The sequence below is a fragment of the Leptonotus elevatus genome, chromosome 14 (genome assembly GCF_054856555.1).
Source record: "Leptonotus elevatus isolate MCC_2025b chromosome 14, RoL_Lele_1.0, whole genome shotgun sequence".
NCBI classification, from domain to species: domain Eukaryota; kingdom Metazoa; phylum Chordata; class Actinopteri; order Syngnathiformes; family Syngnathidae; genus Leptonotus; species Leptonotus elevatus.
In genome coordinates this window covers 3,017,771-3,032,961 of record NC_141252.1, presented here as the reverse complement: position 1 = coordinate 3,032,961, position 15,191 = coordinate 3,017,771, and the positions used below count along the sequence as shown (strand labels likewise).

The following is a 15,191-nucleotide window of genomic DNA, read 5'->3' as shown; positions in this document are numbered from 1 at the left end:
ATCGTCATAACCGACCGATCGGCCGACTGACCGGCTCACTGACCAAACATCTGACCAGGGTTATTATTGTTTTGGAATTTTCATTTTAGTTTGTTTTTATTTCATTTTGAATTTTGTTTTTGAAATGTAGTTAGATTAAATTAGTTTTCAGGTTGGTTTTGTTGAATAATGCTGAGTTTTAGTTAGGTTCAGTATTAATTTTCGATGTTTTAAAAAACTTTTACTTGTGTGCAATATTTATAAACACCATGGTAAAATGAAAAAGTAATGCATTTCTTGCATGATAAAGCAGGCGAGCCGAATCAGTGAATGACCCACCAACAAATAAGCCATCCAGTCCAGTTGACATTTTTGGTTGTAAGACCCGAGTAAGCTTCACCAACTGACCATCCGACCAATCGACCCACGGACTGACCATCCGACTCACTGACGGATCATATTTATTTTGTGACCTGAGTGATCTTGCAAAAAGCTTTAAATTCTTCACTTTTCGATTACTTTTCGTACCGTCCCAGACACGGTTCGAGCATCGAGGGTTTGCATGAAAAGATGGAGGATCGTCCTCAAACGAGCCGTCGAGCTCGTAGCCTAAGCCCCCGCAGACGTCATCCGACAAGCCCTCCAGCCGCACCCGGCCAACAGCTAAAACCAGAGATCAGCAGGTACGACTTGGATGTCTCATCCTATGTTAAACGCGCATTTTCATTCAACTTCGCGTCATCGCTTATCGGCAGAATACGAGACCTGGCGAGTGGCGATGGCGTGTACCCATCGGACATCGAGCAGCTGCTGCGCGATTATGGCCGCGCTCGGGAGGAAGCCATGAGCGAGATCGCCAAGGCGAGGGAGCGACTGCGTGAGAGGACCGAGCAGGAGAAGAGAAGAATTCTTCAGCAGGCTTTATCTCAAGACGCCAAGGTACGATACTGTATGTCTAACGCAGGGGTGGGCAAAGTATGGCCTGAGGCCTCATTATGTTTAATGTGGTCCACCAAACATGTACAATATCAAGAGTCCTGTCCTATTTGTTACATGATTTTTTGGGGGGATAATAATAATAATAAAAAATGAATTCATGAATTTTATTAATGTATCCAATGGGATCATTCTTTAATGGTCATAATGAAATCAATTATAAATACCATTAAAAATGACTTATTTTTCAAAATAAACTGTTACAGGCGCATCAACCTCATATATAAATGGCCTAAGAATGAAAACATATATACAGTACATAAAAAACAACAACATTTGGTTGATTTATTGTAATTCAATTAATTATTTTGTATTTTGTATTAAGTATTTTGTGTATGTTAGTAAATTAAAGAGAGTGATGGATAGAGGTTTTTTTTTTTTTTTTTGTTTTTTTTTTTTTTTTTTTGTTTTACCAGAATGACCTGAGGCATGGAACCAGGATCAGCAACAGCACCTTGTGCACCGGATCCAGCCTGAGCCTGTCATCTGGACCCACGTCGGGGTACAACAGCGGCAATACTCTGCAAATGCAACACGGCCACAGACTAACTTCTGGACATGTGAGTGAAAATCAATTCGACATGACATGTAGCGCATGTCAGACACATGGCAACAAAAAACTCAAGTGGAATGCAAATAGGGCTTTTCGAGATAATGTCATATATTTTTTTCAGAACGAAAATGTAGGATTTTTTTTTAAGTCACATTTTCGAGATGAAAACTCAGAACCCTACATGAAAGAAGTTGGATATTTTTCGAGAATAAAATGTTTATATTTTCAAGAAATTTTTTTTTAAGAAAAGTTGTGTATGACTGAGAAACAAGTCATAATCCTACGGGAATAATGTTAGTATAGTTTCAAGACTAAAGCTGGATATTTTTGGATATTTATATATTTATATTTTTACAAGTTGTAATAACATAACATAACATTTATTTTTTTCAAAACAAAAAAAAAAGTATCTTTTTCCCAAAAAGTTATGTTTTCAGAATATAAAGTCATAATCCTACCTAATCAGGTTTGAAGGAATAAAATGTGTATATTTTTGAGGGGGGAAAAGTTGGCATAGTTTAAAAAAAAAAGGCTCTTTTTTTTTTCTACAATTTTAAAAAATCTGATCTTTGAAACTGCATATCTTATATATTTTGTGGGGATAAATAGGCATAATCATACAAAGAACATCACTTATTTTCTAGAATAAAATCTTATCTTTTCAAGATAAAAAGTAAAATATATTCAAGAAAATTTTGGAATCGTACAAGAATAAAGAGATGGAGCCTGTATTTTTTTTTATAATTTTAGGAGCCGTGAGAGAATCAAGTGATATATTTATATTAAAAAAAAAATCCTACAAAATTGATGCTTTGTCCAAAACTTGAACCACTTTTGTTTTTCAGGCTTCCACGTTCCTTGAGGAAGGTGAGAAAGTTTCCTCGCGGAATTCCATTTCTGCTCAGGGTAAGTCACAATTTGACAACATGGCACTTGGCATGTTCAGCTAATACATGTACATGACAAATGGGATGAAAGCATCCGTTTTTTGTTTTTTTTTAGATACCCGTCGTGAGCCCCTGATGACCTCGTCACCATTGTCGGTACCATCTTGTCCTCGACGTCGCGCCGCCTCCTTTGGCTCCTCCTGCTCCTCCTCCGCGTCCGCAGGCTATCAGGACATCACGGCCACGTTGCTGGGCCGAGCTCTGGCCGAGGTAGTAACACAAAACATATCAACATATTTTCAACATCTAAAGCTATAATTGTAAAAAAGAAAAAGAAAAAAGCTTGCAATGCCAAGGGAATAATGTTTATTTTTAGGAGAAAAGTCATGTCATTTTTAGTTTTTTATATTTTGTACTGTATATTTTTAGAGATTAAAAAAGTCATACGTTTCAGACTGAAAGTCATAAATCATCTTTGTATAACCAAGTGGATATTGTATTTGTTGGGACAATTTTCTTTATTTTTTTAAATAGAAAAATCCTACATGATTGTCTACATGAATAAATTATTAAATATGACATACTTTTAGGGAAAATTTTCAACTTTTTGAAAAGAAAAATCTAATATTTTTTCAAGCAAAAGGTCATGTTTTCTTAGATAAAAGGTGTTTTTTTAATGTAAAAAAATAATAATTTTGAAAAACAGAAGTATATTTTTGAGGAAAAAAAAGTGATGTATTTTTTCAAAAAGTTGTATATTCTTATAAATATTTGATTTGATGATTTTTTTTTTTAAAGAGAAAATTCATTCATTCATTGTATTTTGGGTGAAAAAAGTTGGATATATTTATATCTATTTTGTGGGAAAACGATTTGATGAAGTTGCATGCATTTTGTAATAAATGTTTCTCACTCTGAATCCAAAGGTGCGACTGGCATCCTGCGGTGATTTGAGCAACCTGGTGAAGGGGAAACCTTCTGCTGGCTGGAGGTAACCCCCTCAATTGAGTCCATTTTTATCTTGATTCATTTCTTAATTGATTGGTTGATTGGTTGATCAAGACACCAGGGAGAAGAGCGAGGCATCCAGGCTTACTACAAGGCGTCGTCGAGCCCTTCGCGGCACGCTTTTCTCGGGGCCACGGAGCTGGACGGACCCCCGGAGCGTCTGTGGGCTGTCCTACGACAGCCCCGCAACGCTCAGGACTACCACCCGTCCGTCCGCACCGCATGGACTCGCCCGCTAGATGGCAGCACTCACCTAGGTCAGATACTTATGACGGGGAAAAAAATCATTATGGAATGAAACGGACTCTTTTTTTTTTTTTTAAGGGGGAAACCCAAAATAAACAGAATAGTGCCAAAAACGTGTATTGTAATATAGAAATGAATGCTAACTAACATTAAAAATTAAAATGTATCATATTTATACAGTATGATTAATCATGTCTTTATTTTTGCACATTTTTAACCTTTGAACTATACCCCCTTGTGTGGGTCTTCTTTCTGCCTGTTTTAAAAATCGAATATTCTGGAACCTTCTCTTCTGTCTCCTCATATGAAACCGTGCGTGTGTGTGTCCAGTCTACATTTTAACAGACGTGTCCAGCTGCCACCTCAGCCAGCCGCGAGACTTCTGCTGCATCAGCGCCGAGTCCAAACAGGTTAGCGCGCCGCCGGCTCGTCATCGGCTACAGTGGACAGAAAAAGTCGACACACCCCTCTTCAAATGTCAAGTTTTTGACCAAGATGAATCATTTCAATGCTTAATATTTAAGTGACCTGTGACGTCTACGAGTCAACTGGTGAATAAATCAATCGTTATGTGGTTGCACAAGTGTGCACACCCTCATAACTGGGGTTATGGCTGCGTTCTGAATGAACAATTTCAAACAATTATACAACATTTGTCTTTTTTTTCAATTGAGTTGTACAGGTTACAGGTCTTTTTTTATATCACAAAAATCTAGCAATTGAACAGTGGTGTGTAGATTTTCTATATCCATTGCATTTAAATGTACTTAAGTTTACATTTTAATTCTTTTTTTTTTCTTTTTTTTAAATAGTAATCGGCTCACAATATGTGTTTGTTCTGTTTACATCCTCAAATACATGACATAGTTCTTGACGGAGTATTTGATTATTTTCTTTTCTTTGACTGCACATCTCAAATGAAGTTTAAGCTGAAAAAACTCAGTTAGACGTTTGCAACCTCAGGGCGACGTCCACGTGCTGGCCATGCAGTCCGTATTCGACGAGTCCCTCCCGCGCCCCGGCCCCGACGCCGTCCGAGGCGAGATGATGCCCAGCTGCTGGCTCCTGCAGCCAATCAGACGCGGCAGTTGCGGGAGCGGACGTGAGGCCACCCGGCTCGTCTGCCTGCTGCAGGTTTGGACCGCTGCACCGTCACCGTCACTCGTGTTGAATTTCTTGTCAAAACTACGGAACACCAGACACGACATGCGGGGGGGGGGGGTATGAGAATATTGGCCACAAATTAGATATAACATTCGCACAAAATGATCATTTTGTGACTACAAAACATGTATAAAATACATATTAATAATGTGAATATTATTCTTGATTATTTGCATATCACTTATGCTACCCAGCCGTCCAAGTTCTTCATGCTAACGATATAAAGTCACGTATTAGTAAACCAATATTTCATGTGCATGTGTTTATGTTATGTGGCTACAATAACAGTTTCTCGCCACATGTCATGTCTTGGGTTCCGTACAAATCGCTATTTGTGTGTTTGACGTTTCGGGGGTCTTGTGGTCCAGGTGGACTTGGGCGTGCCGTCTTTCCCGCCGCGGCTGCTGAGCGCGGTGGCCCGGAGGCAAGCGGCCGTCATGGCCGACCTCGCCGCCGCGGCCGACACATGATCGACTATCGACGCTTCACCTCGGAGGCATTCCGACGCTTCATTTTGCACCTTTTTTTTTTTATTTAATTGAGGGTTTTTTTCCTACACAACGAGAGCACTCTTACTCTTTACGAGCAGCTTTATTTTTATATTATTATGAAGTTTTTTTTTTTATATATATAATTGTGTTTTTTTTTTTTTGCATTTTTACAATCGTAACGCGATTACCAAAGATGATTTTTTTATCTTAGTAGCTTTTTACATACTGGATTTTTTAGTATCATGTTGTTGTCACTTTCTAATTCCATTGTTACAATGGGGAGAAAATTCATGGGGGGGGGGGGGTGTGGTTATGATGCCGACAGCTGAACCTTCAAACAGCCTTTTTTTTTTTTTCAATCAGAACATTAAATCCCGTTTTTTTGCATACCACTAAAAGGGAACCTGCGTAGCACACTTTTAAAAACCACTGACCGAGGAAACAACAGAAACTTTAGTTCGCTGGCATTTGTGCGCTTCACTTCCTGAACGTGCCACCTGTATCGCAAATATTTGCCTTCTCCTGTTTGACACACCCACAAACCAAAAAAGTGGACTTTATTTTTGTGTAATTATTTGTGACTACTGACCCGATACTGCATCTCTTTACTTTTGTATTTATGGTATTTGTAGCAAAGATGGCGGGGGAAGTTTTACCAATTGACCTCTTATTGGGTGTGCATGTCTATCATAGCGCACACTCATGAACATTCCAAATTACAGCGCTGGCGATTGCAATTTCATCCAAATAATCCCCCAATTGAAAGCAAGCACCCTGGCAGATGGCGATACTAAATTTCCAAGCTTTTTTGTCCTAATGTGGGTGCAGCACAAATGAGATGATAATTTTGCAAATTCTCGGGAAATGACCACCAAAAAAAGAAAAAGTTAGTCCCTGGCACCGGTTCAATTGATTCACATGAAATTGGGATGACATGTCCGTCATAACAGGAAATTGTCATAAAAGCCTCAAATTAGACAGTAAGTCAGCCATTTTGGAAAATTCCAGGGTTTTGACCAACTCATAAGCAGGAATGCAATGTAGGTGGCGCATGACATCAAAGTTTGATTATTGTAGATTTGAAGTGAAAAGGGGGTTGCGAGGGTTTATACGCTTTAAGTTTATAGTTGGGGGGGGGGGGGTGGATTCCGAAATGCTGTACAGTTTGTTTTATTCACGTAATTTTAAAGCAGCGACTTCAGAGTCCCCCGAAGCATTTTTTTTGTACTCGTCTAATTTATGCAAGTTCTCATTGGAAAAACCAAAGACATCAAAATAAAAAAAATCAAGGCAGGAATGAAGGAATGAAGGAATGCAGTGACAGCCTTTTCGGTGCTGTTTATTTTTGATGTGCATTGCTATGTTTTTATACTTGTGGTGTTCAAGCTTATTTATGTTTTGAATTGTAAATGTTTTTTATATGAAATATGCATAAACTATGTATTTTTTTTCCTATTACCAAAGATGTTATGTTTGATTAAAATAATCACATATTTTATATTTGTCTGTTTTTTTAATACTGATTTTTAATACTAAATCCTAATGTGTTGTGCTATTATGTCATAATAAAAATAAAAACATAAAACGATTCCTTGCTCTGAAAGGCGTTAGATAATGTATTATTACAATTGTAAAATTGTATTGTGTCTGGTGTTATAGTATCTAATAAGCCCCAGCAAAGGTGTTGTCAAATATTCTTTCCGTTGCACTTTTGGTGGGTGGGTTTATGGGGAGTGGGGGGCGGTGTTTGGGGCTGATTGGAGTCCACACACACATGCAGCCCAAGACGTGCAGTCACTTCTGTTATTGCAGCCCCGCGTGGGGAATGTATCGTCCCCCCCTCCCACTCCTCACCCCTCACTGGACGCGCCCACTCGTTTATTTTTAACCCCACAGGGCGGGTCAGTGGGCCGGCTGCCTTCGGGAATGAGCGTGGAGCGCAGTCCCCCCCAACCCTCCCTATTTTCTTTCTCTTTTTTTTCTTTACCCCCGTTTCCTGGTCGCCTCCAGGCAGGAGCAACCCCGAGTGGGACCCCGATGCGTCCACGGGACCGTAAAGTAACCGCCGGCTGGGACCAGAGACGCCACTTGGACAAATTCCATTAAAAAAGGTAAGTGCGACATTAAAATCGTGATGTTTATTCACGGGCTTTCGTTGCGTGGTTGTCATCCGGCTGTGAAAAGCACCTGTTGCGACGTCAAACCTCCCCCCCCCCCCCCCCAGTCTCAGCTCCATACTTGTCTGATTTGAATTGTTTTAAATCCCCTATTAGCGGTCTTGACGTTTAATTGGCGTCATTTAGGCCGCAGGCGGACGCACGAGTGACTTTTTACGCACGGCGACATTGCGCGTAAAAGGAAAACGAGTCCTCGTCCAACAAAGTGACCTCGCGTAGACGTCACTCAAAAGTCATTTTTGGCTTTTTGTTCATGTTGGAAAGGTGCAAACTGGGCCGTTTTGGTCGACTAAAGGGTGTCAAATGTGAGTACAAATAACTGTTAATACACTTCAAACGAACGTAAACTGCCTGTTTATCCAGAGTCAAAATTTTATTTTGGGGGGGAGGGAAAACTCTTTTTGCTAAAGAATGACGTTTGCTCTTTGGCCCTCAAATTTGAGTGTAATGTATCATCTTTGCAGCTATTTTGACCCCCAGAAAGTGAATCAAAAGTGTCAATTCTGGTGTCATCCTGGCCTCCGACGGCTCTTGAGAATCATGAAGCCTATTTAAGAAGTGTTGTTAAGCTAATGAACTTTTTGCCTCCTGAAAATGAGCCACACAGGTCTGTATTGTTACAAAGTGTTCTTTCAAATATCCAAAAACACACGAATTCAAGCGGAGTGAGCCAAGAAAGTTCCTCTTTAAAATTCCCCTTAAAAGGGCACGCGTGTGGGCCAGCCAGGACTTTCTAATGTAAACACACTTCATGAATAGTTTGTTGACTTGTTCCTTAAAGCAAGGCCTTTGGAGGTTGCCCACTTTATTAACTTGCATTCAAAGTCAAGAGTGAGTAGAAGATGATGCTGGTTAAATGTTTGTTATGTCTGGATTGTCCACTGCCTGCCACCCTCCTCCTCCTCTTCCTCCTCCTCTTCCTCAGTCCAGTTGCTGCAGTTGGAGTTGCAGAATGCAAACTGAAGAATGCAGCAAGTCGCACATGTCGTCGGTTTCAAGTCCCGTCTCTTATTTCACCCTCTGCTCAGTCGCAGCGAGAGCTCATGAAAAGTTGTTTTGCGGTCATTGCGGCATCACACGAAGGCAGATTTGAAAAATAGGTGCAGATATTGAAAGGCCTCGTCAGGGGCTGAAATTTGAGGTATGACTCCATGGTGGTTTGTCACACATTGGACAATGAGTTATATTCTCAGGAAAATACAACTTTTTTCTTTTCTTTTCTTTTCTTTTTTACAAAATATAATTCTGATTGAATTATTCCCATTTTTCTATTTAAAAAAAAATTGGGGGGTGAAATGCTCACACACAAAAAAACAATCTAAAATGTTTAACATAACCTTCCTGTTCAAATTTTTTTTGTGACATTTTAACTATTTGTATTAGTTTAATTTGTTTCCCCACTTTTGTTAACAAGAGTATGAAACCTAGAATTTATTTTGTACATTTAGACCAGATATAAAATTTGTGATTAATCGTGAGTTAACTAGTGATGCGATTAATTACGCAAACAAATATTAATCACCTGACGCACTTAATTTTTAAGAATGTTTTCCTTTTCTTTTTTTTTATAAATAATTGTGATTATTTGTAAAAAATTTGAATAATATTTTTTTAAAGAAAAGATTATTAAAAATTAGGAGCATCAGGTGATAATTTTGTTTTATTGTAATTAATCGCATGACCTCACTAGTTAAGTCACGATTAATCACACATTTTATATCTGTTCTAATACAATAAAAAAAATCTAGGTTTTCAGGAAAAAAATGGGGAAAAATGTTAAACTAATAGAAATAGTTACAATTTATTTTAAAAAAGAGTTTGTCTTTTATTTCTTTTTTTTTTTTTTTTTTTTTACTGTTTTCTATTAATGTTACAACTTTTTTGTCAAAAAATGCAACTTCATCCTCCTGAAAGTGGAGTTGAGGGCCGTTGGTCCACTTATGCTCGTGTGTATGTGGATGTGTGTGTATGGAGCCGATAAGCCCCGCCCCCTGACCCCCGCCACCCCTGTGCTTGATAAGGTCCCTCTGTGAACGTGTGATAGCGAGCAGTAAGCTGAGGGAAACCTGAAGGACGCGTCATTGAAACATCATCCGTTGGAAGTGTTATCTTAAAAGTCTAAAAAAAAATTATAAAAAATTGGCCTAAAAAATTGATTATTAATTAGTTTGAAAAAAATCCTTCAAAATTAAAAAATAAACAGTCCTCAAAACTACAATTTTAATTATTTTTGTATATAATAAATTATATTAACATTAATAATTTAATATTGATATTAATAATACGATAGGCATGTCAATCTTTGAGTCAGGAAGTAATGTTTTAGAAATCATTAAGTTAAGTTGGACAAATAATGAAAAATATTGTTTTTCCTGGGTAGCATCCATTTACGTATGGAGTTTTGCTATTTGTGGTCAGGCTAGGTCTTTATCCTCATAATTAACGGGTCCACTTGTTTGCGTCAAATGTTAGAAAACAAACATCTTCCTCAAAATTAAAAAAAAAATCAATCAATCAAAAACTATGCTTCCAAAATACGCCAATATCTTTTCAAATCTTAACAGCATTAAACTTCAAAATAATTTGCCTTCAGGTGATTTGATCGGAAAAAAATGTACACCACTTGGCAATCCGTAAAAATATGAATTACTACTTTCCTATCATAATTTTTTGCACTTTTCTCCCAGGTATACATAGATACGTACATTTATCGCAAATGACTTTCGTTAGTGACTTATTTTGAGCAGCCAATCAGCGGTTAGCTTTCGCCACTGCCGATAATGAGCCGGAACTTTGGCTACTCGTGGAGGCTACTGATACCAACCACCGATACGTTTTTCCCGAAACATTGAGTAAAAAAAGAAATCTGACATTGCGGCAGTTTGACACATCTGCGAATCATCAAATGAAATTTTCTCAAACAAAAAAACTAGCGGTATCAAAGTGTATACTTGTACTGGTATCAGTCTTGGAAATAAAGTGGTATCGAATTAAAGAAATTTTGCGTGGCAATTTTCGAATGGGCGGGAGTTTAGTGTATTTCTGAGAAGCGCGTCGCAACTTGTTGCATGCTGATGATGGTTGGACAACATCATTCACAGCGATGTCACTTTGTTACCACGTTGTGTGTGCGTGTGTGAGTCCACCACTCCCCATGGCGCGCACACACACACACGCACGCACACACGTGATAAGGGAGCTATGCCGTAGCCTGATAAACCGCCATTCCGCGCTAAGAATGAACACGCTGTCACTGGGGTGCGGGGTCAAAACGACAAAATGGAGCTGGCAGCGGACATCTATTGACGACGCCCATTTTCTAGCAACTCAACTATTTATAACGACGACTGCGCCGTCCTGCGTAAGCCACGTAGTCGCATGCAACATTGAATTTTTGAAATGAGGGTTCCAGTTTTGAATGAATGAGGGTTTCAAGGTATAGTAGTGCCATCGAAGTTTGAATTTAAAATGTTTTTTTTATTTTGATGGTAAAAAAAAATAAATCATTGATTTTGTGGCCACAAAAGAGTGTTTCATGCACACATTCGTGTTTTGTGTTCACAATTCAGTATTTTGTGGCAAAAATAAATCAATTGCCGATTACGCTTGAATCAAGGCCACAAATAAGTATTTTGTGCGCGCACACGATATATCTACATATTGTGTCCATAATTCTTTTTTTTATTCCCATCACATCTTTGGCTTCAAAGATACTAATCAAAGTGTTTTTCTTCTGTCCCAGACTACCACCAGGCTATCTTTTTATTTTAATTTTAATTTTTTTTTAACTTGAGGACCTGAGGACGCCGTGACGTCCGCCCGCCCCCCGCACCCCCCCTGCCGTCATCCCCTCAAACCTCCGTCATGACTTCCACCACGGACTTCGACAATGTGGAGATCACGCAGCAATACAGTCGCATCAACACTCGCTTCGAGCTCCCCGACGAGGACCTCGACAACGACAACAGCTCGGCGCGACTCTTCGAACGCTCGCGGATTAAAGCCCTCGCAGGTGGGTCGTCTTTCTGCGCTACGTAAGGAAATCAGCCAAATCTTGCTTCGTCACAATTTAAGATTTGACTCCCCCCAAAAAATGCTGGATTGTTTTTCGAACCCACTCACTGGGTAGCAGGGAATTTTGAACAGATTGGGTTACTTTTACCTTAACTTTTGGATCCTGAAGAATTGGGTTGAAAATTGGATTTGAGCGAGTTGAAGATGGTCGCCTTTTTAGACAGTTCTGTTGTGTCTGCTTGATCTGACTCTTAAAAAAAACAACAACAGTTGGGTCAAAAATGGACTGAGCCACTTTTGGGTCAATTTGACCCAGCTGTCTGAAAAAAAATTCATTTATCTTGCTTAGTCACAATTTAAGATTTGACCCCCCAAAAATGCTGGATTGTTTCCTTAACCCACCGACTGGGTAACACTGATTTTTGAGCAGATTGGGTTAATTTTACCCAAGGTTAGGGTTTGGACAGCCACTACTTGGGTCAATTTGACCCAACTTTTTGAAAAAAAATTCATTTATCTTGCTTAGTCACAATTTAAGATTTGACTCCCCCAAAAAATGCTGGTTTGTTTCCCTAACCCACTCACTGGGTAGCAGTTAATTTTGAGCAGATTGGGTTACTTTTACCCAAGGTTAATGTTTGGACAGCCACAACTTGGGTCAATTTGACCCAACTTTTTGAGAGAAAAAAACACCCAAAAAATTGTAGTGGACCAGTCCATTCTTGACCCAAATTGTTTAGTCTTGTTTTTTTTTTTTTACCCAGGGTCATGGACCCTGCACGCTGGGTTAGCCAATTTGGGTTACTTTTAACCCAGCAGTTTTAAGAGTGTAGCCAGTTAGCTGCAATTTGCTTCCTCGTTGAGTCTTTCTCACGTGTTAGCCAAGCATGTCCCAAGTCCTAAAATTGGCGACTTCGGTCTGAGTGGAGTTAAGTCACCTGACTCAGTCCCCCACCTCTGCCACCCATCCGCATTCCCGGAATGATTCCCATCTTGACGGATGTGCACAGCTGTAGGCTCGCCAGCTCACAGCTCTTTGGAATTTTCCGCCTTAAGCTTCTACTGCCACTAAACACCTGCGCAACCGCTAGCCGGCTTTTTAAAAATAGACGCGTTTCCGGTACGATAAAGGACAGGCGACTTTCACTTTACTACTGACAAAAGGCCAAGGAGATTCAGTTCAAAATTTGGGCTTTTGAAAAATACGTTATCAGGTTGAACAAAGTGTTGATATATATTTTTAAAAACTTTTCACTGAATTTAATAAATATACAATACAATAAATTTGTGTGTTTAAAAAAAAAAGAAGTCATATTAGGTAGATATCAGGCCATTACTGGATGTACTTTAAGGTATGGAATACTCAAGGAGGCTGCCGATACCGACAACCGATATTTAAGGATACGGCAAAACAAATTCTGACAAGTCCTCCTTGGCAGTAGTTGGCGCTATACTGCAGCATTTTGATATATCGGCGATTCATCATCTGCCCTAAAGAAAGGTTGTGGCTCATAATTTTTTGGCAATGTGATAAATGACATTTCATATCAAAACTACTAAAGCTATCGGTACTCAAATAGTCATATCGGCGTATATCTTGTATTAACAGGAATGGATTGTCCTAGAAAAAAAAAAGATGTAAACTTATAAAAAATAAAAAAATAATCACATTACAGACCCTTTTTCTTTTTTTTAATGGTACAAGAATAAAGTCATGTTATTTGGACCAAAAAGTTTTGACAAAAAGTTGTCATTTTAACAGTGAAAAGATTGTGACCTAACTTCCAAAAATAGTCATATTCTTAGAAAAAAGAAGAAAAAAAACTTGTTTAAAAATATAAATAAAGTCAGAATGTTATAAGCAAAAAGTCTTGATCAATCAGACTTAATGGTGCTTATTATTAAACTGACTTGCGAATGATGCATCGGGAATGGGCGGGGCTTCACTGATCACGAAAGGAGAACAAGGCAGATGCAAATGAAAAATGTAGGCTGGAGGAGGTCTGATGCTGCCTGAGAGCGGCGGCATCATCACACAAGTGGCAGCGAGGAGGAGGAGGAGGAGGAAGGAAGGAAGGAAGGGAGGGAGGGAGGGAGGGACGAGTCGGCACTAAGAAAGGAGGACAGAGAGCCGGGAGCCGGAGGACAGGCGAGACGCGGCGTCCGCTCCTCTACTTCAGAGTTTCATCGGTGGGCGGCGGGGCCAAGATGAGCAGCCCGTGCCTGCTGCGGGCGGCCCCCATCAGTCAGCCCCGACTCCGGGATGTGAGGATCAGCCTGAAGGCCGCCTCCAAGATCCAAGATGGCAAGAACGCCGGCGGCCGCCGCTGCCCGCCGGCGGAGGGCGACGCCCCCGTGCGCAGCCGGAGCACCCCGCCCGCTCACCGGGCCGTCAGGCGGGCGCCCAGGGGCCGGGGTAAGCAGCAGGAACATCACCCGGAGAGGAACGGCACCGTTCTCCTGCAGGTGCCGCTCACCCTCCCGGGGCTCACCCCCGTCCCCTCGCCGGCCCCCTCCTGTCAGCGCCCCGTCCACCCGTCGCCCTCCTCGTCCTCGTCGTCGTCCTCCTTGTCCGCCCGGAGCATGAAACGGGCGCGCTGGCTCAGCTCCAGTGCGTCCAATATCTACTTCAACTCCATCCTGGATGGTCGCTTCAGGCAGCTGCAAGGTACCGAGGGGTCCCAGGGGTGACACCTGGGTCTCACTCTCGCACCCGACGGGGGACCGCCTCTCGTCTTTGCATGTATTAGGGCAGTGAGGGGAGTAGCGAGTACACTTAAGTTACGTGGAGATTGAGTAAACTATATGTACGATTCCTCTACGTGTTTACAGTAAACAAATTTCCGTTTTCAAATGTAATAAAATGAACCGAAAAGATGTTACTTTCTGTAGGCGTAAACAGCAGGATTACAGAGGATTTGACTTCTGATCATCAAAAGCTTGGCTGAGCTGAAATATTTTTGGTTTTCGTGAAATATTTCCACTTTTTGTTCTTCTGCTTTCAAAATGACACCAAACAAAAAAAAAATCCTCATCTAGTGGTCTACAGTGGAATTACACCCAAAATAGTTCCAACCTGTCCCCCCAAAAACATGAAAGAGCAGGACCGTGTACCCAGAACCTGCAATGGAAGAGGAATTACTGTACTTTGTTTTGGTGAAAAGAGAAGAGTTGTTAACAAGCGGCAAATTTAAATTCATAAAAAAACGAGGCTCCAAAATTGTGCCAAAACTACAAAATCACAGGCTGAGTAACATTTTCCGCTGTCTGTAATAAGCACTTCAGACAATCCAGGGAGGCTTAAGTGTTGTTACTGGACAACGCAAATGCCGGTTCCGCAGGCTAGCAAGAAAATGCTAGCCCGCTGGCCTGCTAGCCCGCTAGCATGTTAGCCCCTTTGACCGGCATCGGCCACTGTCACACTTGGCTTTGTATTGTGTGTTGGTCCACTTGACATGGCGGGCTAATTATCTAGCTGGCTAGCGGGTTGACAAACTTAGCAGTATAGCGAGCGGAGCGGCAGCCATCTTGTCCGGAGTGACGGCGCGCAATACTTGTACGATTCATGCCAGAAAGTTGACTTGGGCTAGGTTTGAGCCATGCCAAAAAAATCTTAACTTAAACTCAATAATTCAATACTAAACGCTTTGTTTTCATTTTTGGTGTGAATATAAAA

At 40.5% G+C, this 15,191-nt stretch overlaps 2 protein-coding genes across 3 annotated transcripts in view; both read left to right on the top strand.

Annotated features, from left to right (window-relative positions):
* stard9 (StAR-related lipid transfer (START) domain containing 9) overlaps window positions 1-5,573 on the top strand; it is a 32,089-nt gene extending 26,516 nt beyond the window's left edge. Inside the window, exons 23-32 of the mRNA XM_086095554.1 lie at window positions 516-662; window positions 735-918; window positions 1,392-1,535; window positions 2,374-2,434; window positions 2,531-2,685; window positions 3,342-3,406; window positions 3,478-3,680; window positions 4,000-4,079; window positions 4,633-4,803; window positions 5,202-5,573. Coding sequence (XP_085951680.1) covers window positions 516-662; window positions 735-918; window positions 1,392-1,535; window positions 2,374-2,434; window positions 2,531-2,685; window positions 3,342-3,406; window positions 3,478-3,680; window positions 4,000-4,079; window positions 4,633-4,803; window positions 5,202-5,303 — 1,312 coding nt within the window. The 3' untranslated portion in view covers window positions 5,304-5,573. The remainder of the gene's footprint in view (window positions 1-515; window positions 663-734; window positions 919-1,391; window positions 1,536-2,373; window positions 2,435-2,530; window positions 2,686-3,341; window positions 3,407-3,477; window positions 3,681-3,999; window positions 4,080-4,632; window positions 4,804-5,201) is intronic.
* Window positions 5,574-7,207: 1,634 nt separating this feature from the next.
* sptb (spectrin, beta, erythrocytic) overlaps window positions 7,208-15,191 on the top strand; it is a 40,721-nt gene continuing 32,737 nt past the window's right edge. Inside the window, exons 1-2 of one of the 2 annotated variants that reach the window (XM_086094067.1) lie at window positions 7,208-7,435; window positions 11,244-11,513. In XM_086094067.1, the coding sequence (XP_085950193.1) occupies window positions 11,366-11,513 (148 nt within the window). In that variant the 5' untranslated portion in view covers window positions 7,208-7,435; window positions 11,244-11,365. Of the gene's footprint in view, window positions 7,436-11,243; window positions 11,514-13,642; window positions 14,184-15,191 lie in introns of those variants that run through there. The other variant, XM_086094066.1, reaches the window with a different exon arrangement.